General features: G+C 43.0%; 1 protein-coding gene across 2 annotated transcripts; it reads right to left on the bottom strand.

The window, feature by feature from the left end:
* Positions 1–152: 152 nt before the first annotated feature.
* LOC125022165 (liprin-alpha-3-like) lies at positions 153–23,521 on the bottom strand. 2 transcript variants are annotated; one of them, XM_047608549.1, is made up of 32 exons: positions 23,212–23,521; positions 16,816–17,591; positions 14,257–14,358; positions 13,605–13,769; positions 12,123–12,197; positions 11,958–12,017; positions 11,616–11,744; positions 10,785–10,877; positions 10,473–10,525; positions 9,834–9,927; positions 9,530–9,664; positions 9,352–9,435; positions 9,117–9,248; positions 8,960–9,022; positions 8,749–8,828; positions 8,201–8,345; positions 7,919–8,112; positions 7,588–7,831; positions 7,362–7,501; positions 7,127–7,275; positions 6,902–6,998; positions 6,504–6,585; positions 6,061–6,261; positions 5,887–5,949; positions 5,437–5,463; positions 4,592–4,767; positions 4,353–4,450; positions 4,080–4,255; positions 3,878–3,946; positions 3,311–3,473; positions 1,405–1,473; positions 153–1,279 (listed from the first exon to the last, which is right to left on the bottom strand). In XM_047608549.1, exons 2-31 carry the CDS (start codon positions 17,149–17,151, stop codon positions 1,421–1,423), a joined length of 3,678 nt encoding a protein of 1,225 aa, XP_047464505.1. In that variant the 5' UTR covers positions 17,152–17,591; positions 23,212–23,521; the 3' UTR covers positions 153–1,279; positions 1,405–1,420. The 2 variants fall into 2 exon arrangements, with proteins under 2 accessions (XP_047464505.1, XP_047464504.1); XM_047608548.1 differs by having other exon boundaries at positions 8,201–8,387; positions 23,212–23,520.
* Between the last annotated feature and the right edge of the window lie 291 nt (positions 23,522–23,812).

Raw genomic sequence — 23,812 nt, 5'->3', positions numbered from 1 at the left:
GCTATGTTTTGAAGCCACTGTAAAGCTGACAGTTCAAGGTTAAACTAAGCATCTGCATTTTAATGAATCGTGGTGTGAAATTCAGCGGAGAGCTTCCTGTGATCTTCTGTAACCAGCCGGCGTGAAGGGAAACAGCAAAATGACTCATCCCGTAGCATGTTACAGGTATGTTTTTTAATTACAGCTTTTACAATCATTATCATTATTATTATCGTATTATATTCAATTATCATCACTACTCTCCAGTAATAGGAACTTAAATCATAACACAATTTGTTTTTCAAAATGTACACATACAAGTAGCATATCTTAAATGTCCATAATTTAAAACATATTTCCTTTGTCAACCTAAAATGAAATTACAGTCAGTCTTAAAACTAAGTATGAAATGAACATACAGTTTAATACACACACATACATACATACTGTACATACATACATACAATAGCAGTTATCATAAAAAAATGATAAAAATAAAATACACACATTTTACAAAGTCCCCAAGCTTTCACATCATTAGATGATTGATATCATGACGCTCACTCTAAAATGGTAGATTTTGGCATGCATATTAACACAAATGCTCTCTAGCTACACTCGTATTCCCCGGTCTGAACAGAATTTCATCATAAAGCACTAAATTTCTCATTGTCTTTCCCTTTCGCATTTGTGCATCTCGTCTCTGTTATGGCTTAAGAACATACATTTAAATTCCCCTGCATATTCTCTCCTTGAAGCCTCCCTCTCCCCAGACTGTACTGTACTGTGATGTTACTAGGAGTATGTTCTACTATCAGTCTAAATCAGACCAACTGAAAAGGATGTGTGTGTGTGTCTCTTGAACTGAGCAGGAATGCATTTTTTTTTTTTTTCCAGGTTAAAAACTATAAATTCATTGTGTCAATATTGCCATCTCTCACACTCAAAAACAGAAGATGAATTCACGATAGGCAATGGTCACTTTCTACAGGCCACTTTCTACAGAGTCAAACAGCATCATGCCACAACTATGGATCAAGATGTAGAGAGAGAGAGAGAGAGAGAAAGAGAGAGAAACTGATGGGCAAACAGTCATTCACACATCACTTTATTTTCATCTTTTCATCAATAATCATTCACTCAGGGTCTTTGATTTTTTTTTTTTTTTTCGAGACACGCGTCTTGAATGCTGTTGGTCATCTTTTAGTGTCCATCTGTGTTTTTGTTCTTCTTTTTTTTTTTGTTTAGTTTTTTTCAAAAATGTGTGTTTTTTTCCCCCCATTTAGGTCGGGATGGAGTTCTATAAAAAATGGAAGAAAAAAGCCGTTAAAGAACCATAATAGCTCCTGCTGAGATGAAATGACAGATTTCACACAAGCTAAATTTAGGTGATGATACATCCGTCAGTGTCTGCGCTTTTCTCACCTGGTGTGCTTATCTTTTAGCAGGAATACGTTCTCACGGACCCCGACTCCCCTCTTGGACCAGAGTTAACTGATTAAGAGAAACAAGCAATTAGTGAATACAACTCATTGCATCCTGAAAAAAAAATAAATAAAAAAAGGCAATTTTTGTTACTTATTTGAGTCCAAACACCAGATTCAACATTTTGGGGACAGGTGTTGGGACTGTGTAATAAATTGATGGTTCATTATGCCTTAGTTCAGAGAGGGTTTTCCTATATTTTATTATGTTTTTCCTATATTACATACAGCAGGTGACTTTGTTTAATTATCTCTCAAGTCTGGGTTGTTGGAGGACCATTCATTTGAGGGGAAAAAACAACATAAAAACTAATTCCTACAGTTACAGGTGAGTGTCTGGTCATTAGCAGGTCCTAGTGATGTGAGTTTAAAGTGGGCAGCACCCACAGATGTTCCTAATAAAAACCAAAGCTCCCCACCAATTGAGAACATAGACAGCATAAAGATAGACAGTGGAAAAGCTCCTGGAAAATGAAGACAGTAGAGCTCCCCCTGGTGACTGGTTGCAGTATAGGTCATAAATACCTCTATGTTGGTGGATGGGGCTTGGGCCAAATTAGAACAGGAAAGAGAAATCTCGTTTTAGGTAGTTGTTTGATGCTATAGATACTATAGAAACAGCATGTCTTGATGGATCACCATCACTACAAGTTGCCATGCCAACCAACCATGAAGTGGCCCCGCTGGACCGAGAGAGCTGGAAAAAATAAATAAATAAGTACAGTGTATAATCCAACCAAGAGAAGCACCTCAAGTGGCCATTCAAAGAACTGCTGAATGCTGAAGAATGCTGGCTTCATTTTACAGGCCCAGCAGGCTGTGTGTGTTGGTAAATGTGCCCAATTCTATGGTTTTTGGCTTCATTTACATTAGACAGATATATACACTTACTTGCCACTTTATTAGATACACCTGTTCGATTGTTTGTTAATGCAAATAGCTAATTAGCCAATCACATGGCTGCAATTCAATGCATGTAGGCATGTAGAGGTGATCAAGACGACTTTCTGAAGTTCAAACCAAGCATCAGTATGAGGAGGAAAGGTGATTTAAGTGACTTTAACGTGGTATGGTAGTTGGTGCCAGACGGGCTGGTCTGAACATTTCAGTAACTGCTGATCTACTGGGATTTTCACACACAACCATCTCTAGGGTTTACAGAGAATGGTCCCTTTATGACCACAGTGGACCCATCTTCTGACGGCTACTTCCAGCAGGATAATGCACCACGTCACAAAGCTTATATTACCTCAAACTACATCTCAAGTTTCTTGAACATGACAGTGAGTTCACTGTACTCCAATGGCCTCCACAGTCACCAGATCTCAATCCAATAGAGCATCTTTGGGATGTGGTGGAACGGGTGATTCGCATCATAGATGTGCAGCCGACAAATCTGCAGCAACTGCGTCATACTATCATGTTAATATCAACCAAAATCTCTGAGGAATGTTTCCAATACCTCATTGAAAGCATGTCACAAAGATTTAAAGCAGTTCTGAAGATAAAAGGAGGTCCAACCTTTTACTAGCAAGGTGGTGAGTAATAAAGTGTTCGCGGTGAGTGTATATATCTTAATGTTTTTCTAACTTAGTCATCAAACAACTCTGACCTTGTCAACGGATTTGTACATCTTTACGACCACTTTTTCTACTGACATTCTCTTCATTGTGAATGTACTTAAAAGACGGGCAGCAGGCTAAAGAAACAAACAGTAGAAACCTTTGCTGTGTTTCAGTGTCACAAAGTCTGAATTTGTATCTGGCTCAACATTTCATAGCTTCATTTGATTTTTTTCTATCAGCACGTGGCGAACCCAGTTTTGCAACTAAGCTGCAACTCCTCACCTTCACTCTGGACTTTTCTCAGTGTGACAGAGGGGGTCGAGATGGCGGAGGCACGGAAGTTGGCAGGTAATGTTTCTGAGGAGTCGGAGGTCACACCGCGGAGGTCCTTCTCTCTGAACATTTTCCTCCATGATGGCGACCGCGTAAATGTTTTCGTGCCATCCTGTGGAAGAAATGAAATAGTACTTGCGATAAAACAAACAACCACAATCAAAGTGGAGGATATCTTACTCATTACGCTTGGGGGCAAGATAGTATTTGACTAATCAGGATTTGTTATGACAGTATTCCACAGTCGCACAGTTTTTAGTTCTAATGATGTAACTAAGCAATTAACGCCAGTGTAAACACAGCTGAATCTGTTTGGCAAGACAATGATGTACTGACTCTGGTACACAGATGTTTTTTTCACTGAGTAGTCTACAATGACACATATTTAACAAAGGGCAAAATGTATTCAAAGGCAGTATTGTGAAGTAAAACATGTCTTCCTCTGGGTTGTCTCTGATCTACTAGCAGAAAAGATAATCTGGACTGATTTTCTAGTGACAGTCTGCTGTGTCGTACCTCGTCTGGCCTCCTCTCTGTTCCCATGGAGATGAGAGCATTGTATTCCTTCTCTAGGAGCTGCCTTGCCTGCGAAAGGAAACACAAAACAGATTTGAAGAGTCAAAGATGAAGATAACGTTGGCATTAAGCAACAGTTGAGTTGTACTCTATTGTATTATCAGTTCAGTGTCTATAAGCAGCAAATGTTTGTGTTATGTACCTGCGTGTTCTGATTTGGTATTTGTAGAAGGAGGGCCAGGTCAGTGTAGTCAAAAGTGTCATCTAGTGCCAGGAGGGCTCCATGGACGCCACTTTCTAATAGGTTGTCGGCAAACTCTTTCAGACCAATAGACTGCACCCAACACATCACTCGCTCATTGGACCACACCATCACATCTGAGGGAAAACCACACAGAAAGACAGTAATTATTGGGGGCGTGAGTAAGTGAATGCTCTGAAATCAGATGTGAATAGATTTCTCCACAGGCCTCACCTTGGTTTTGATGTTGACTCTCATCCCTCCTCCTCTCAAGCTCCTTCCTGTCATAGTTCAAGCGCTTCAGGCACATGATACCATAGTGAAGACTCACCCTGTAAGTGAGAAGGAAACATTGGTCTAATGTTGCACGACAAATGACAGGGACCTGAGAAATGCCAAGAGGAGGGTTTAAGTAAGATGATCTAATAATTCAGATAAAGACCACAAACAGTCCACCGATTTCAGTTTCAGACCTGTGGAAGCTGTCCACCATCTTCAGCTGGCCTCTCAGTTCTTTCTTGGTGAGGTGGTCCAGCATGCGGGCATCCACCAGTGACTCCATGAAGTAGGAGCGATACTGTGGCAGACCCAGGCTGGGCAGCCATTCATTTCCCACCCACTCGTGGTTCATGTCTCCATAGGCCAGGATCTGGAGGAAGGTAGGAATGATGCAGAGGAATGGTACTAAAGAGCCCAAACTAGGTGCACGGCACACAACAAGTAACACCTGACTTGGATTTTAAACAAAGCACTAGATTCCTACCACTAAACTGTAAAATGTTTTCATAATTCATTACATAACCTCTTGTACAGAGAGATTTCATGTTTTTATGCATTTTGATGCTGCACAGTGTGGTATATAATATGTGTAAAGAGCTGCCTAATGTGTAAGTGGAGCATAAAATGCCCTGAATCCTCAAAGCATAACTTAAAAGGCTAAAGAAAACAAACTCTCTCTGCCTACAGGTTTTCCTCCAGCTGTGCTCTATATACACAGCAGTAGTGTGTATAAAACAGTTGGCCTGTCAACATCCTTCTACCAAGCCAAAACAAGGCTCACTGGCAACAGGAAACACTGGCTAAAATGGCAAAATAATAATAATAATAATAATAAAAAATTGCCTATATTGGTTCATTTTGTCTAAGGTAACGTGGTGGCTTTCTAACCAGGGGTTTATGCCTGACTAATGACTTATTTTACATGTTACATATCATATATTATAAGCTCACAGTTCATATTGTCACTCAAGCCAGGTGCTGGTTAAGATTTATTTATGTGATCAATCCACCTTATCACTTGTGTTTTCCAGAAACTCACCTGATCCCAACTGAACTCCTTCTGCTCCTTGTGTTTCAGCCACAGAAGGATGTACAGAGATAGGGACAGGGAAAGATCACCAGGGAGAGTGTGTTTGTGTGTTTGTGTTTGTGTGTGTGTGTGTGTGTGTTATGGTGTATCAGTGTCAGGACAGAATGGAGAGGAGGAGAGGTAAGGCAAAAGGAGGAAAAGCTTTGTTAGTTGAGTGAGAATTAGTCGGAAAAAACACTACATCAAAACAGATTTTCAGGGAACAGCAAGGGAAAGGTGTAGCCAAACATGCCTAATCAGAGACAAAGAAGAAGAAAAAAGCTTATCAATAAGAGAGCTTTGCTCATAGTGTACTATGTATCAGCCATGTCTGAGTCTAGTGCAATATTCATGAACATTGGAAACAAAACAACGTAATAATGGATTCTCTTTCAGGTGGAATATAACAATAAGTCTTACTGGTTTGGTGGCAGCAGTGAGAGACTCCATCTCAGCATGTGTCATCCAAATGTTACTGGTCGACTGCGAAAACAGCGAACAAACAACAATCAGTCTCCCACAATTAGGAGCATGTATGGATTTGCCCCAGCTGTGTGCGTGTGTATTTGCATCGTGCTCTTTACTGAGCCTTACAGAGCGAGTGCTTGCAGGTGCAGACGGACTAGTGAGGGAGACCATTTCCTGGATGGCCAGGCGAAGTTTGAGCCTGTGCAGAGGGTTACTGATGCCAATCTCCCTCTGGATCTCTGTGTCTGACAGGTTGGCCATGATGGCGCCGCTCTTCACGTTGGCCCGGCACGCTGCCACATACCACGCTGGCATGCCCACCCACAGCTGGGAAAACAGAAAGAAGAAGTGGTAAGGCAATACTTGTAGTGCACACAAACAGATGATCAGGTGACAGAACACTGGCTTTAGACCTTTATATTTGTCTTTGTTGAGACCCTGGTAAGCTGCCGACTACTTTTCACATCAGCAACAGTGGCTGAAATTCACTAAACTCTTTGTATCAGGCAAACGTAAACTGGACCGAATCTGTTTTGGATTGGCACAGGAAGAGGTCACATGACACGCACCTCAAGCCATGTAACAACAGTCGGGCCATCCCACGAGGCGAAAGGCAGACCCTGACGACAGGCTTCCTCTAACAAGTCGTGCCTGGCAGGGAGAGTGGAAAAGGATGTTTGACAGAGATTCATTTCATCATATCTCACCTTACCACTGTCTCCTTTTATAAATAGAAAATCACACTGAACATGAGATGTCGCATACCAAGACATTTGCAGCTACACAAGAGCATGTATTTTTTAAATTAACTGCGCCAGGGGAATAAAAGTGTCATCTAAGACTTGGTCAGTGTCACGCTCTCCCAGTGGCACCTGCCTGTGTAATTTACTAATAGGCTATTATCTACAGGGAGGCTCAAAGCTCTCTGTATAACATGAGAGGTGTGAAGAAAGATGACTAAGCTCACTTCTTTTTGCTGCGGCGGTCTTTTTCCACTGTTCCGGTCCCAAGTTTAGCCAGCCCTAATGGGTCAGCTGAACCCAGGTCATCAGAGGGTGTGGAGGCTGTAAAGATCACAGGTTAAAAATTATAATAACTGTCTGTATGCTTCTCTTAGTGCAAACTGATAAGTCTGCCAATTGGACAACAGAGATGGCATTTTGAATGGCTAGTTTCCAATCTGTCCACGGACCCAGTGACGCGGATTCACGTCCAGGTGCACCGATCCTTCCCTTTTCCTTTTTGCCAAAGAGGCGACCTATGGAGGACTTAATGCTTTTCTTTTTGCTGGCTTTGTGGAGGGAATCTTGGCTCGCTGTGGTGGAACCGTCAGCAGAGAGACTGGACGGACGGAGAGGGGAGAAACAAGGATCAGCGGCTGAATCAACAGAACTTGCTTCAGGCATATCAGACGCTCTCGAGAGTACCTGCGATATTCGCGGTGGTCATCAAGGCCTGCCCCCGGGTGAGTATGTGTCATTCGGTCCAACCGCAGAGCCCGAGGGACAGGTGGAGGGGTGGAGTCAATCAGGGCGAGTGCCCGACATTCTTCACCCTCTTTGCTATTCTGTAGAGCAGTGAAAAGAAAAAAAAAAATTCAACAGACATGCTCCTCAGTTTGACTTTTCCTCTAAATCAGCTTCAGCGCCGTACCTGTCTATCACTCTCCCTTGCAGGTGAATGGGGCAGACGAGGGGTGGAATGTCCAGAGCTGGGCGGGGAGGGAGACGCCAACGTGGAGGAGGTGATGGAGGGAGTCATGTAACCTCTCCCAACACTATCCCGTCCTCCCAGTGAGGAAGGTGGAAGGGATGAGGCATCAAGGGCCACGCTGCTGACCCGACTCTCGATCTCCTCCGCCCTCAGCTCTGTGCTCTCCTTTTCTTCTTGAATCAACCTGAGAGGAGAATGGAATAAATTTGATATACCGGCTGCCCAAATGGCCAAAAGGACGTCACATTATTCTAAACTCTGATACACGTACTTAATCTCTTTATTGATGGCCTCCAGTTGCTCCTGTAGCATGATGGCCAATGTCTGTACATCTGTCTGTCCACTGGGAGAGAGCAGCTCCGACCCAAAAAGAGTCTCCCTGTCGTCCTCGTCATCAGAGCAGCCTCCCTCCACACCGCCTTCAAACCCAGAACCCAGCATAGTGCCGCTGTCCCATTCTCCATACTGGAAAGGACGCAAGACATTACTTCATCTTGACAACAAATTATCACCATCACCACATCATGACACCAACTCAGCTCGAGATCAACACCTTGCCACTGTCGTCTCTAGACGGCCCCCACCGGCCGCGGTGTGCCCGCCTGACCACAACCCCGCCAGAGGAGCTGCTGTAGCCAGCAGGGAGTGAGCCACCACCCTGGGGGTACCGCAGCTCCGAGGCGCTCCCTGGAAGAGATCTTCGAAAAAGGGTGGAGGGAAGTGAGCTCACGCTGCCCGCCCTATGATGAAATCCAGAATTCATTCGTTATGTCACAGCACTTGAAAATGACATTGTCCCCATTCCCTGGGTGAGTGTGTACAATCATTGAATTATGACAAAGATGTGAGTTTCTGGAAATAAAAAACACATATAAAAGGGTGCATTAGCGGGACTAAAACTCATTATTTGCCTATTTGTCAGGCAGACAAACACCCTCCAGGAACGGTGTGAATAATTATTTCAGGGAGCAGTCTTTAGGAGTCATTAAACAGAGGTGGAAATAAAAGCTATAATATCCCTTGGGAGTCTTTGTTTATATTTGAGGCATTCACCAAATGTATTGCATAAATACATTCACATAAGTATTCGCTGCTGCTAACCTGGAATATGAAGAGCCTGGCCTTCCTCTCAGCTGATCCAGCTCCAGTTGGATTCGCTCCAGCTCAGCAAGGAGCTGCTCCTAAAATAAGAAAGAAGAGAAGAGACTGTAATCTGAATTTCTTCCAACAAAAAATGACCTCTGACTGTTCACCACATCTGTGAATCTATAAATATATACACAATACACAATAAAGCTGAGCAGGTAAATACCTTATTAGCAAGGAGATCATCTTGGATTTTCTTCATGTTGGACAGTTCCTCAGAGAGAGCATTCTAGCAGTGCCGAAGGATAAACAGATATTTTTAAGAATTTTTTACTTTGTAACAATATACTGTACCTGTTACCACTGACCGCGTTCCTCCTTACCTTCTCCTCTAACGCTGCCATCCTCTCCTTGAGGTGGAGCTGAAGTCTCTCGTTGGATTCAGACAGAAGCTTGTCCACCGTGTCTGAGAGGCGTTTGTTGTGTTCGTCGTTCATCTTCTCCCTCTGCCTTGCCTAGGGTGAAAGCACAAGGGGAGGGCTCAAAGTAAAATAAAAAAATACACAGGTTTCATTTTGCTGAAAAGTGAAGTAAGTAGAGAACCGCAGTGAACGTTACCCTCTGCAGCTCCTGATTCTTCTCCTCAAGTTGAGCTTCCATTTGCCGCAGACGCTCCTCAAAGTTTCCGTGGCGCTCCTCCGCCTGATAATACACAACAAAAGGATGTTTCTTCAAGAATTACAAAATATGTGGAAATAGAGTTAAGTAAAAGCAAAGACTGAGTGATTCAAATGACCTTGTTGAGAGCAGCCACTCTTTGTGCAAGCTGGGCCTCAATCTCAGGTAATGTCTCAGCCCTCTGTAGCGTCTGCTGGAGCTTCTGTTTGGCCTCATCCAGACGTTCCTGTAGTTGCCTGTTCTTCTCTTCACTCTGGACACACGGAGGAAAACATATCCTTATGAGCTCTGCGACTGGAAAAGGCACTCCAGACCCATTTAAATATTTGCAAGTACTACTGCAACTCCATCAAACACAGAAGGAGTTGGCTGTTTTACTTTAATGATAACCTGGAGGCCAGGTTATTTGAGACAAACTTTACCTGTCTGTGCAGGGACTCCTTGCTGGCCAGCTCATTTTCTAGCTTATCTTTAATATCGTGGAGAGAAGTCGCCTCCCTCTGGGCACTGAGGTACCTGCACACAACAGAAAGTCCCTCATCTTATACAGTATGTGAGTATGGTATATAGTCTTGTATTTATTCAGTGGTTTTCTATTGTGCTTTACAGACACATCGACATTTGGCATATTCTGGTAACTGAACTTCTAGCCCTCTGATTTACAGACAACCCACTGTATCTACTGAGCCACATTTGCAAAAGAATTGCCATTGATTTAATTGTCTTTTACATGAGAAAAAGAACACTAAATCTAAACAATGAAATCCCACATTCTTCTACATACAAGTGTTAACACATGGAAAGAAGATATTTTACTTCCACAGTCAGCTACGCTGAAACAAACTGGGCACCTTATTCTATTCGGACTCAGCTGAAGTCTTAATACGAATGTAATGCAAATGTCATTATGTAACAGACTGCATAAAGAGGTGTCAGGACACCTTTGCGACATATTGCCAGCCAACAGGTGAAGCATATTGTCCCCCTGCTACATGCATTAGAGCCGGTGCATGAAATGCGTGTTCAAACAAAAGAGTCCCCACAAGGGAACTAAAGATTACCTCCTTTCTAGTGTTGTGATTCTTTCCTCCATGTCTTCTCTTTGGCAAAGAGCCTGAAGAAGAAGCAAGATGATACACACTCAATGAAAACTCGACCGTTTTATATTACACAGTTATGAGTAAGAGATTTTATGTGATTATGACATGTGCAGAAGTCAATTTCTTTGTGACATGCGTATATTTATATTAACAGAAAACAACCAAAAAACATGATAGACATTATTTACTCTCTCTCATTTAGCTCAAATATACACTTTGGTACTGAGAGAGCTCGGGGTCTTGGCCAGGAAGAGACAGACTGGCCCAACAGACCTCTTTCACTTCTCTTTGGAGCTTCTGATTGGCCTCCTCCGACTTCGTCACCTCCCTCCTGGCGGCCGCAAGCTGTTCCTCTATTTCCCCAACCTGACGTGACACCACAAAAGGGATTGAACCTACGTGAGTCAGTGCTAACTGCCACAGCACTGAATGTAAGCAGATACGACGGCAATTGATCACAAATGCCCGTCTGGTCAATGAAAGAGTCTTGAAAAACACCACCTCCACTGTTACTGGTGCTACATGTTGACTTTAAGTGCCTTTTTTTATTCGTCATTTTAATTTGCTCCTTTGTTCATTTATCTTTGCACCAAACAGTCAGAGGGTCCGAGAGCAAATATTCTTTCCAATTAGTCATCTACATCAATTTACACCCATTACACAAGGCTGTTTTGCACAGGCCTATGATTGAATTCAAATGGCTTCTCATTGCCTGCTGTATGATATAATTATGGCTCTTTTAGCCAGGTGTAATAGTGCAACCAGCCACAAGAGGGAAGAGGGTGACTGGCTGAAGTACATGACATACATTAGATTTCCTCCTTCTTGGGATATACTATGTTATTGGTATAGCCTGTGGGGCATGTCCGCATTGATTTATTATGGTTGACGTACATTAGTTAAATAAAACAAACTGGAAACAGAAAGGCACTTGGACGGATCATTTCGCCTGTGTTCTTCACACTGGTCTGATGTGGGCAGCACTAATTTAGAAATGTGTGAGCTTTCATTGTTGTTTCCTTTATGTTGTTTGACCTTTGGCCAAAGCTCCAAACCTCATTTTGGTGCCCACTATCACAGATATACAGGATCACATTTACTCACCTGCCGGCACATGAGAGCCAGCCTCTCCCTCAGCTGGGAGAGCTCGGCTCTCTGCCGCTCTATCTCTCCTTCTCTCTGTCTTTCCAGCTCCCCATCCTCCAGGCCAGAGGAGGGACCGTTGGGTAGTCGCTGGAGTGGTCACGGTACAGCAGAAAACGAGAGTGGCGGAGAAAAAGAATCAGTTAGAAGCAGTTGCAGATGCGCAAGCGTTAATGAGCTGTAGATGAGTTGAATTCACACTGACACACCATGGTACCCACTATCTACTGTTCTACTGACTGTCAGGACGCTAACACATACACAAAAACAACTGGAACCAACATGCATAAAACCCTCCCTTACATCTTTCCCGCCGTCCACCCCTTGTTGACGTCTTTTAATTTGGTCTCTTAAAGAGATTACCTGAACAGAGAGAGACAAAACGGACAAAAAGACAAATCGAGTTGATGTTTTTATCACACACTGAAATCTATTGAGATGAAGGATCTCTTCCAAGTTGGACTTTACCTCTTGAGAAGATGCTGCAAGTTGATCCTCTAACATGGACACCCTCTCAAGGGCCACGCGGAGCCTCTCTCTCACCTGTGGGGTGTGAAGGATTAATGCAAGTCAAGGACTACTGCGGCATTAAAATGAAGTCTTGGGATAAATTTTTTATTCTTCGCCAGTAACAAAATCAATCTACTTGACTTGAAGCTTTTAGGACAGAGCACAAAACCGTTATGAGCCAGTTAATGAGAGGCGAAGGCACGACAGAAATTCACTGTGCAAGGTGCATCACGTTTTATGTGAACCACATTGTATTGCAGAACAACCCACACCAGCACTGGGTGTGATCATTCTCATGAGACAGTCTCTGAGTTTGATGAGATTTATTGCTCTATTTATCACATCGAATCGTGTTCTAATGGCAACTTCAGGGTAAAACAGTTCTCTGCGGACAAAAAAAAAAAGAACTATTCATCCTACTTGTAAAGAGGAACATCTTAGTGACTTTATGAGTGACCATACTGCCTATATTCTCTGAGCTGAAATCATATCATCTGCTACATTGTACAGTTTTTTTCCCCATAATATACACAGTAAATGCCTGTGGAAACATACTGCATACGAAACATGCAAAGTAACAGCTGCAACTCGTGAGCTTGAACTACAATATTCTGATTTCATTATACTGTTAAAAACAGAGCTATTTTGTGAGAGTTTGCGTCCGGCTTAAGTTTATTTCAAGTCAAGGCAAAATGTGTCAATTGTATCTTTTCAATCTGCAATAACTGATTTTCTGGCCTCTTGGATGCAGCAGCAGTATGAAAAAAATCCCCAGTTAAGCGAACAAGGCCAACATCTTAGCAAAGATTCACATCTAACAGATAGCGTAAGATAGCATTAGCATTAACTTGTTGTATAGTGTAAATGACTGGCAAGTCCAATATTCTTTTAGCTCCATTTTTGTTCTCCACCACCTGTGTGGCTGCTGGCGGCCTCAGTCTGTTGGTGTTGGTCTGTTGGTCTTTAATTATTGTTTGAATTACAGTAACTAACCGATGGACAACATTCAAAGTGTGGCTCAACACTGGGGAAAAAAGCTGCAATTACGGTAATAATGATGCACCGCTGCTAATGGCTACAGGTTTGGGAGCAATGTAGGACCAGGAAGAGAGAGTTGTTTGGAGGAATTTGTTGGTAAAAAACGAAGTTAGTTAAACCCTTGAGATGCCACGATGGTCTTCCAGACAAAAGCACAACTTCCCGGTGTTCAGCAACACTTTGAATTTTGTCAACAGAGCAAACCATTGTGAGTTACGGTAATTCAAATACCGCGTACTTTAATGTATCACAAGCCATATGTTCCAGCTTCAAAAAGGGTTAATACTCAAGAGAAATAACGAAAATCCCTTCAGAAATGAGCTGAAATTGACAATTATGTTGAAGTTATTTGAACCATTGTTGATGAAAAATATAATTAACAGTCGCTTTTTTTCAACCCACCTTCTCATCCAGGGCCTTGTGGTGCTCAAACAAGGATTTAAGGGCCTTGAGGACTTCCACCTCACTGGAGACCCCTGCAGGGGACTGGGCTTGTCTCTTCACCACTGTCATCCTCAAGCTGCGCTCATGGCGAGACACTAGACACTCTAGATGTTCTAGCAACAACTGCGGGATTGAGTGGGTTGAAGGGGAAAAGGGATGTTGAGTTGACAGGAAAATGTAAAGGGATGAGCGCACAGAGGCAGTTTGAAAGATGGGGACGCAGCAGACGAGTAGGAAAAAGAGGATAAGACAGAAACAGCGAGCACAGGATGGAAGGCAGCATGCGATGTAGAAAGAGAGAAGGTTCAGAGGAGAGGCAGAGGAGTGAAGGGTTTTCAGAGTGACAAGCAGACGAAATTGGGTTGTGGGAAGCGTCCCGGGTAGCAAAAAGTGACAGAAAGATAAGGACAGCAGATACCGACCAAAAAAAAAAAAGAAAGAGGGAGACACAAAGAGAAAGGAGTGAGTGTGGATGAGGAAACAAGGAAGGCAAAAAAAAAGAGAGAAAGCAAATGAAACAGTGTCACACCCACACAACCACAATGGGTGAGGAAGATAACACAGAGTCTGTTACAGTGCTAATAAGCAAAATGGCCGCTAAACATCTTACACGTGTGTTGTTTCTCTCCGCCTTGAGCTCGGCAATCTCCTCCTCCCTCTCTAGAAGCTGCTCCCGGCAAACGTTCAGCTCTTTAGTCAACACAGCAAACTCCTGTGGAATACACAAGGCGCGTTCAGGGGCAAGAAAACAAACTGTTTACATGCACGCACGGCCAGCTGGGCCGCAATGAGGGTTTATATAACAAATAGTACATTTAGCCAGCGCAGAAAAAATATAGTGACTTTGAAAATATAATACAATTGGGTGCTGGAGGCATACACACAACAACAACTGCACGCATTAGGTTAAAAATACGCATAAGCAAAGACTTGCAGACCCACACTTTGCGAAACACCTGACACCAGGAATGTATGAGGACGTACATGATGTAAAGCTACATAATAATCATGTAAATCACTGACACAGTTTCCAGCACCGCTCTCTCTTGCTCATCCGCCTCTGTGAGCTCGCATTCATGGATGGATTACATCACACTGTTACACAATGGCTCGGCACCGGATTGCACAAAAGAGACCCCAAAAAACACAGCATCGATATGCCATTTACAACAGCACTGCTGGGGATACATTTGCTACTCCTGCGTGCCGCTGAAACAAGAGAGCGTACAGGAGAGCATACCTCACAGGATTTGCTTTAAAAAAAATAAAATAATAAAAGAAATAACACCCAGCGAGAAAAGCTCTCCGAATCCACGGTCAATGATTTCTTTATGTCTCCATAAAACACACCCGAGACTCTCAGCTTACAGGAAATTGCTGTTTACGAGTGTAATATGCAGATGTTTACAGTCAGGATTACATGCTTTATAACTCAAAAAACAGTTGAAAGTAGACACATGAAATGGGCCAGTGTTTGCTAAGAGGTTGGAGAGGGGTGGGGTGGGGGGGCAGAGAGAGAGATCTCTACAGATGGTAACACAGTGGGTTCATTGGCTCTTGGCCTTATGGGATTGTTTCTTGTTTGGATAGGGGTCAGCTACTCAGTGGGGTTTTCTTGTACCCTTGTTGTTTCTTTTCTATTTTATCTCGCTCTATCTCTATAGGCTACGATCTCTATACATTTAAAGGTTGCTCTACAGTTTTATGTTTGGAAACTGAGTTTGACATTACAGGGATGCAGATTTGATTTGTCTGTGGAATGTATTTTAGGATCTGTACTCAAATAACTTCAAATGCAATAGACGTTTAGAACTATAAATAATAGTAATAATAATAGGAAAAGCCATAAATACCCATTACAGTTTTCTCAACCCTAGAGGATCTGGATGTATGTTATTCTTCAGAAATTACATACATACATAGGTCTAATGTTTTTCAGAACATTATGTAAAACATAGGCCTCCACTAGGGGGTCCGTGACCCCTAGGGGGTCCGTGGAGATACTGTGGGGGGGTCGCAAAATCTTTGGGCGATTAGATATTTTCATTCATTAACATGAATCCAACATATCTTTGTAAACTGATAAGCAGAGACATAAGACGTTATCTTTCAGTCAACACTTCACTCATTCAGCGATACAGGAGCTGAAGCAGAGCGCCACACTAGACCTGTCAATCAAAGCCTTCTGTACACAGTAGGACCCGCCCCTATCGCTGCAATCACAAGGCCGGTTTTACACGCTGAATAGCTTAATATTGAAAGCAGAATGATAATAATGTATGTTTATAATTTGCACTAGGCTGAGATTAATGTAGTAGATACGGGGGTCTCTACTTAATCTCTCCATCCGTTTGGGGTCCTCGATCTGACAAATGTTGAAGACCCCTGATTTAAACCATACATAGAAGATCAAAATAGATGTTGTATTACTGTTATATGTTAATATATATTATAGAATATGTATTAATGTTATTTGTATATTTTTGCAGGGGATAAATGACAAAGAAAAAAGAATATATACATATATATATACATATATATATGTTAATATTGACATATATTATTAGGCTGGAGAAAGCGTAATGGGCTCTCACATACGTGCTGAAAAAATGTTAAATATGATAGCAAACTATAAATGTGTAGACACAATATTCACAGTCAGAGCTTGAGATTTGTCCCAAAGGGCAAAGAGAAAGCAAATTATATGTGCAGGAAAAAAATCTTCAAATTACACTTATTATCTATGAGCAGTAAACTCAGAGAATGAACAAAATGAAGTATGCATTTAAGTTCAGCTGAAGCCAGTGTTGTCTTCCAGCCTATTAATCATCCTCTAACGGCAAATATTATTACACTACGAGGGGAAAACTGCAAATGCAAGTTCAACTAGCCAGAGAGAAGATGATAGGATCATGAACCCGTGTATTAGTAGAAAAAACATTTGGAGACGCAGAGGAAGCATTTCTCGCTGTGGCTCTCTCCATGAACTGTCACTGCAAAGGCTTACTGTCTTATGAGCTCACTTCACAATGACACATTCATAAAAACACACTCACACATAACTAGTCTCTGGCACCACATCGGATGAGCACTCAGAAACACACACTTTCGCATCCAAACAATTAGTCCGCATACATATATTCACATGCTGTAATACACACGGCTTTACCTGTGGCAGGGCGATCGATAGCTGCCTCTGAAGTGACTCCTTCTCATGGCCCAGCTCGCGGAGGCGGAGCTGAGCTGTGCCCAGGCTATCCTGAGTCTCCCTCAGGTTCTCCAGCAGCCTCTCCCTCTCTGTCAGCATGTTAACCATTAGGGACTCCAGGTTTCCCGTGCTGCCTCCTTCGTCTCCTCCGCTTCTGGCCTCCCTGCCACCGAACCCTCCTCCGCCCATCGCACCGCCGGGGCCTCCGACTCCGGCCCCGGCGGGCGAGGAAGGGCCTCCGCCTGTCCCGCTTCGCCCATCCTCAGATATGGTGGGCATCACCTCGCACATCATCATGAGACCGTGGCGTGTGTGTCAGGTTTACTAAATAGGGGATTGTACGTGCAAAACGCCTGTTGTCGTGCCTTGGAATATTTACGAGCTTGTACTAAAACTTGATGTACAAAATATAAACCTTTGCATCTTCAGTTTTCCAAAAATATCATTGCTTTGGTCTACATCTACATCTTATCTGTGTTTATTGCGCTTTTATGTTCACTTCTTCGTATGTCTTTGCTTACATGTCCCGACTTGCATGGTAAATGATCAGAATGCTTATGAGTCTCCTTGTTATGCAATAGGAGAAAGTATCTACAGGGAAGCCGCTCTGTGGGTGGCTAGGATTGGCGGAGGGTGAGGAAGGGAAAGGGGTTATAGGAAAGAAAGGGATAAAGGAGGGCTGCTGCTCCTAAATTGTGTCCACAAGGCAATCCTCCTCACGGCACCGCCAGCAAGAGCTAAAAAACAGAAGAGAACAGAGCAGAGCGTTGCATTAGATCTCTTTCACTAAATCCCACTGTGAATACAACAAATGTGAATGGACGTCACAAGCATGGGCTGGTAGTTTGAAACAATAAGATAGACTGTTCTATAGAAAAGTGACAGTAATACAAACTGATAGTTTGAAATTAGGTATTTTTGACAAGATAACACAATACTGACCTAATATATAGTGCAGTAATGTATATATAATACAGAAATGCTTATGCGCGCACTGCAAACGTTTGCATTCTCAAGTTGCAGCAAATCAAATCAAAGAAAGGTGTTTCTGGGTAGTGTACACACTGAGTCACACAATAGGAGAACTGTCTTGAGACGGGAATGAAACTGCTACTACTGAACTCAGTTATCTTCCAACTGAGAGTCCCCCTTGAAAATGCGTTTCAAGGAGGAAAAACTCAACACTTCTGAGATACAGACGAGCTCCGGCTACCATCTAATGAGCTGAGCTTAGAACAAAGATATTAAACAGGGAAACAGCAGACAACTTTAAGTGCAAATAGTAATGAGCTCAGATAAGAATTAAGAGCGTAAACAAAGGAAAGAGTTACGTTTGCTATGGCTGAGCCTCTGATGCTAATGAACCTTTATTGTTCAACACAATTTTAACCCAAATAACACAACATTCTGATTGATATTGTGTTTTCTAAAGCTACAGTTCACACTTTTTGGGAATTACAGTAGATGAGCTGAGGCTAATAGCTAATCAGCTGAACTTAGAATACAAATTGTAAAGAGCTAAGTCTACAGCTGCTGGTTGACAGACATTATAGACCAAATAACACAGAAACTTGGAACTGTGTTCATTAAAGCATTGGGCCAAAATACTAAGAGTTAGATGAGCTAAGGCTAATAGCTAATTAGCTAAACTTAGAATAAAGACTGTAAACAAGTATGTTAGCTAACCGCTAACGTTTTCAACCTCAAAGGCAAAGCACAAACCCCCCAGAAAATCAAAACATGTGGGGTTCTTTCTTTCTTTCTTTCTTTCTTTCTTTCTTTCTTTCTTTCTTTCTTTCTTTCTTTCCTTCATGAGCATCTGAGGGAGGCTATTTGCGGGTTCTATTTTCCAGTTTTTCTTCACCCTGCAAACATTGGGCCAAAATGTTATGGATCCAGGCAATCAGCATTATTATATCGCCCTCTCTCCTTCCTCCAATATTCTTCACTGTCTTGTCTAGAGTGCTCAAGGGTTTGCACTGGCCTTTATACTTTTAAGTGGTTTGGACTCATTTAGTGAACCATGCAGGGCTTTTTACATCAGTGCGACTGGGCAGCACAGTAAAGTATTCTTTTGTTCAACCAAAATCATCCATTTTCTGTATAACACGGGCCTCGACACCAGTAAAATAGCGAGCCTATGCTAGTGATCATATTGTTAGGAACAGTGACATATGTGTTTTGTCCTTCGTCCACTCTTGCAGAGTGAAAAAACTGGTTGTGTGCACATATGAATGTTGATGGCAGGACTTCAGAAGAACTCTGAAGGAATAAAGGGAAAATAAAAAAAAGTGGCCAAAAACATAAAAGAAATGAAAACTGTCACAGCTTGCTGTCATTGTAACTATCATTGTATCACTGAGCCATCATCAAGTTTGATAAACAGCCAAATAGATAGAATCAGCTCTGGTCTCGTTTCTAAGGGGAAGCTGAGCTCCTAAAACTCACTAAAAAGTCATTTCACGGTTCACACCGAGTAGTCCACGTAGTTTTACTTTATGCTTCAATATTATCTAAAGTATTCCTTTTTTTCAATGCTTTATATACACAGTGATTCTCAACATTATTTACTTTAACGTTTTGATTAATTATACGGATATAAGTACATTTTCAACAGCATCAGAAAAGTTTAACGTACTAATAGGCTGAGCCTTTTTTTTAACACTAATCTCTGTATCAAGGGGTTTGAGGATGACAGCAGGATCTAATCCTGAGGCTCCAGTTCTAATACTCAGACAGGTTTAGTATGTCTATTGCCTGTGAAATTTAAAGTTTCGCTATGGTGTTTATGCTAATTATGATGTTTCTCATTTCGCTATGCTTACCAGTGTCTGAGTTAGCGATGGTATTAAAGAAATTCACCTTTCATTATCATACACCCTAATACAATAATCCCTCATGCAGGTGCCACAGAGAGATGGGTTTCCACCTTTGTCTTATGCTCAGGGTACAATGACCAATATATAAAACATCACGGTAAAAGCTTTGCATAGTAATTTAAGCATATTGAGAAAAGACGGCTTAAATGTGCGGAGATTTCGGATTGTGCAGACTTTCTTGAATGCGTTTAAAGCACTTCATTACTGATAACTCTAAGAAGCAGTGCAGACGCATGGATTTACACTTCAAGGTGTAATTCTTCATACAGGTAGCAATGAACAGTACCTGCTAGAAGGCTATGGGATGGATATGAAACTGCTAATGTAAACCCAGATTACTGTGCAGCACTTATGCTTATTATTGTTACAGCAGCATCCAGGACCAAAGTCAGTGTTGCTTCTAGCTGGTAATTGGAGGCCTGATACAGCTCTGAATTAGCTCCTCATGCTGGTGAGCTGGCTGGAGCACTTGGCAACCTCTGTGTGTCCCACTAAAAAACAACTTATTGCCTTTCCTGCTTCACTGATGGATAATTACTGACGCAAGACTGAGCTGGCGTTCTCTACGATTCTTTAAAATTCAGTTTCAAAATGAAATGGGACTCATGAGCTCATAAGAGCTTCGGACTTCCCTGCCACGCTGATGACTCCATATACAATAGTACATACAGCCTTCCCAGAGGCACAACATTTGGAGATTAAGAGTGGCAGAAAATCTTTGCGTGTGAAACACTCTCATGGAAGACACCTGACTGAATAACATCACAAATAAAGGTCCACTTGTCACTAAAGCAGATGGTTGTGATCATAGCAGCTACCTTGATTAATTCAGTTTTTATGGGTCTGTTGCTACGGCTCAGATTCAAGAATAGATTTAACATAGCAGGCTGTGTAGCAAGCATGTATTTTTAAGGCTAAGGCCCCAGATGACGAAGAAAAGAATGACAGTCAGCTGTTTTGAATGAAGCTACTCCCTTTTTTTTTAAATTGGACATATTGTTAACAGTGTTAATATTTTTACGGAGGGATGCATTTGGTGAATGTCTGTCCTTAAAAAAAAATGCTGCGTTAATCAGAGCTGCCTCTAATATTCGGTTTAGACTTTTCCCATGCGACTCAAAAGATAAAACACAACCAACAGCTTGTGACTGTTACTTTGTGATCCAAGTCGCCCAAAATGAAAATTCATTTGAGATCGCCCACAAGCTTCCAACCTCTCAACTTGGAGTAATCGTGAAATCATTGTCCTTACCAGCAGCTCTTCATTAGCCACAGAAGGGGCAACACGAAAAAAGGAGTACCGTAATTACTATTTTAACAGTACCAGACACTGCACGGCTCGCGGTAGTAGCAGTGGTTCTGTGCACTCTGTGTCATATGATGAGTTTGCACTGGTAAAAAAAAAAACAAAGCCTTTGCTGGAGTCCTGAATCAGTATAGGCGGCAGATAACTGTGCAGCCTGCAGCTTTGACTGAAGCGTCAGCTGGGCTTCAGGACCTGTGTGTTTCCAGGCGAGAGAGATGGATCACTGGGAAACAAGAAGGAACACCATCGAGTGCTCATCATGCCATAACACTACAATTTTACAGACATTACAGAGGCCTTTGCTTTGAATGGCTGCGGTTTTCGCGACTGTGGAAACGCCGGCATTGGGACTGGCAGCGAGGCGGCCCTGAAAACAATGAGCCGGTGATAACATTTTCCTATAATGCAGAGCTACAGTGCAGCTACATTATCAGGCACATTCATTAAATTCATTGGCGTAATGGGTGAGCTCATGTCACAGTGTCACCTCACCGGAATAGATCATGAGTGTGTAGTGTCTGCACGCGATTTCACATCATGATTGCCCACATCATAATAATCATCATCATCATCATCATCCTCATCATCATCACACAGTCACACTGAACGCTTCTTTATGTAGCCCGGATTGCACAGTCTGGTTTTACAGTATCTGGTTGCTTTATAACCAATTAGGACAAGGCCCCTAATCAGGGGTGGATCATGTTACTAAATGCCCAGGACTGGGTAAAGGGACATATCATAGGCGTGTGTTGTGAGCTCTGTGTGTGTGTGTGTGTGTGTGTGTGTGTGTGTGTGTGTGTGGGTGTGTGTGTGTGTGTGTGTTTGTGGGAGAAACAGAGAGAGAAAGAGAGGAGGGAGGAAGAGAAAGAGCAGTAAAAACAGCTCTCATCCACCAGACACTGGGGCGGGGAGAGGGGGTTTGGAGGCTCACGCCGCCTCCGACAATGGGAAATTGAAGAATGGGGCTCTCTTTTAACACTCAGTTAATCACCTTCACTGCGAAAGAATGCGCGCACGTCGGACGCTTCATTGGCGTTTCAATAAAAGCGGTGCACATCGCGACTAATAACGAACGCGCCCTCCTCATACCATGAAACGGTACCCCCTGGGCAAGAAACGCATCATTGGAATCGATAAGTGATTGTCGGCAGCTGTGTGGAAGGAATGGAAGCGCCGGGATCGGGGAGCGAAAGAAGCTTTTGTTTGCACTCGCATCCACGCCGCATGACAGGGAAATGACGAGGCTTTCCGGGCGCCAGGTCCACTGATCTGCGGCTGTAGCCCATACCTCCATGTCTGAATGTATGTGGACTCACTGTGCAGGAAAGACCGTTTGGCGAAGGGGCGCACGGGCGCGCACGCGCAGATCAACATTCTTATAGTAAAAAGCTTGGCAGCTGTGTATTGGAGGGATCTCAAATGTTTCCCTTGCGTGTGTTAAAAAAGACCATTAAACCTCAGGAGGGGGATAAATGCGTGTCAGAGATCCCGGTCGAATAAAACCGTGGAGGGAGCCACACAAATACTCACATTTGCAGCAAAGGGCCAGCCTCTTCCAGACATTATAGAATTATGAGCAAGCCCAGTGACAGCAGTGAGACGAACTGGGTGGTTTGACTACAAAGCCCCCAACGGCAAAGAGCTTAGTTTCAGCCATGATTAATTACAAGCAACACATAGTAGGCCAATATACAGTGGCATCTTATGATCTTATGAGGTCTCTCTCTCTCTCTTTCTCTCTCTCTCTCTCTCTCTCTCTCGAGTAGCTATCACTTCACCTAACTGTATGTAAACGGGAGCGAGCGAGCGCGCCCTAAATAAATCGTGCTGTGCGCTGCCAACACACCTGTCAATGCCTGACACTGACAGTCAGCAAGCGTTATTAGTCTACCTAATATAAGCCTATCTGCTTCTATTCAAATTGCCCCCCTCCTCCTTACACACACACACACACACACACACACACACACACACACACCCATACACATACAACCCCCCCAACCTTTCACAACATAACGCTGGACATCCTATTCCGCGCCCGTGCGCACACATGCATTCGTCGCCAAATTCGCGCGTGCACATTTTCTCTCCAGCATCTTTCGGTGAATATTAGCCGCCTTCTGAATGGAAACTGGGTTGCGATGGGGCGGCGTGAAGTTGCATCCTTACCACAGTCATCGGGGGGAGCCTGTAGTGTCCATGTTTGACGTTAAATATTCCTTAGCTCCATCTCCGCGGATCCTGCCTCGGTGTGCGAGCCCCCCTCATCCAAAAAAAAAACCGGAGTAGAGCTCCCTGAGCGTGTTCTCTCTCTCTCTCTTTTTTTCAAATTTTATTTCGGCCCCTCTTTTCCCACATGTAAACGGAGGAAGGGGGGAGAGAGAGACGATACGCCACCTTAGCACAGACTCCCCCTCCGCCGGATTGGAAGGTAATGGGTCTTAAAGAAACATTCTCTCAGCATTCTCCGCATCTCTGTGATTTACGCGCGCGCCGCGCACTCACGCGCACTCCCAGGCCAATCAAACACCTGATTAATTATCCAGCGTGTGTGTACATCGCAGACAAGAGCACAATAACTCACGTTTTCCTTGACACTCGGCGCGCCCTGCCCTTAGTTTATTATTTATTTATTTATTTGAAATTCGCCACTAATAGAAATATAGTGTGTATCACGAGCAGCATGTCAATTATTTTGAGATCCACGAATTGCTTTGCAAGAGAACGGCCACAGGATTGTGCACTGCAGGCCCAAATTTAGAAAAACTCC

The sequence above is a fragment of the Mugil cephalus genome, chromosome 16 (genome assembly GCF_022458985.1).
Source record: "Mugil cephalus isolate CIBA_MC_2020 chromosome 16, CIBA_Mcephalus_1.1, whole genome shotgun sequence".
Taxonomy (NCBI): Eukaryota; Metazoa; Chordata; class Actinopteri; order Mugiliformes; family Mugilidae; genus Mugil; species Mugil cephalus.
This window is presented reverse-complemented; position numbering and strand designations above follow the sequence as displayed.

Bases quoted from the DNA above. Each gene is read 5' to 3' on its own strand.
- LOC125022165 (XM_047608548.1), bottom strand. From the start codon at position 17,151: ATGATGATGTGCGAGGTGATGCCCACCATATCTGAGGATGGGCGAAGC. The intron at 10,526-10,784 runs GTCTGTTGGGCC...CTTCTTCTTCAG, and splicing joins TCCAAAGAGAAGTGAAAGAG to GCTCTTTGCCAAAGAGAAGA. The intron at 9,023-9,116 runs GTAAGGAGGAAC...CGGCACTGCTAG, and splicing joins TGGCAGCGTTAGAGGAGAAG to AATGCTCTCTCTGAGGAACT.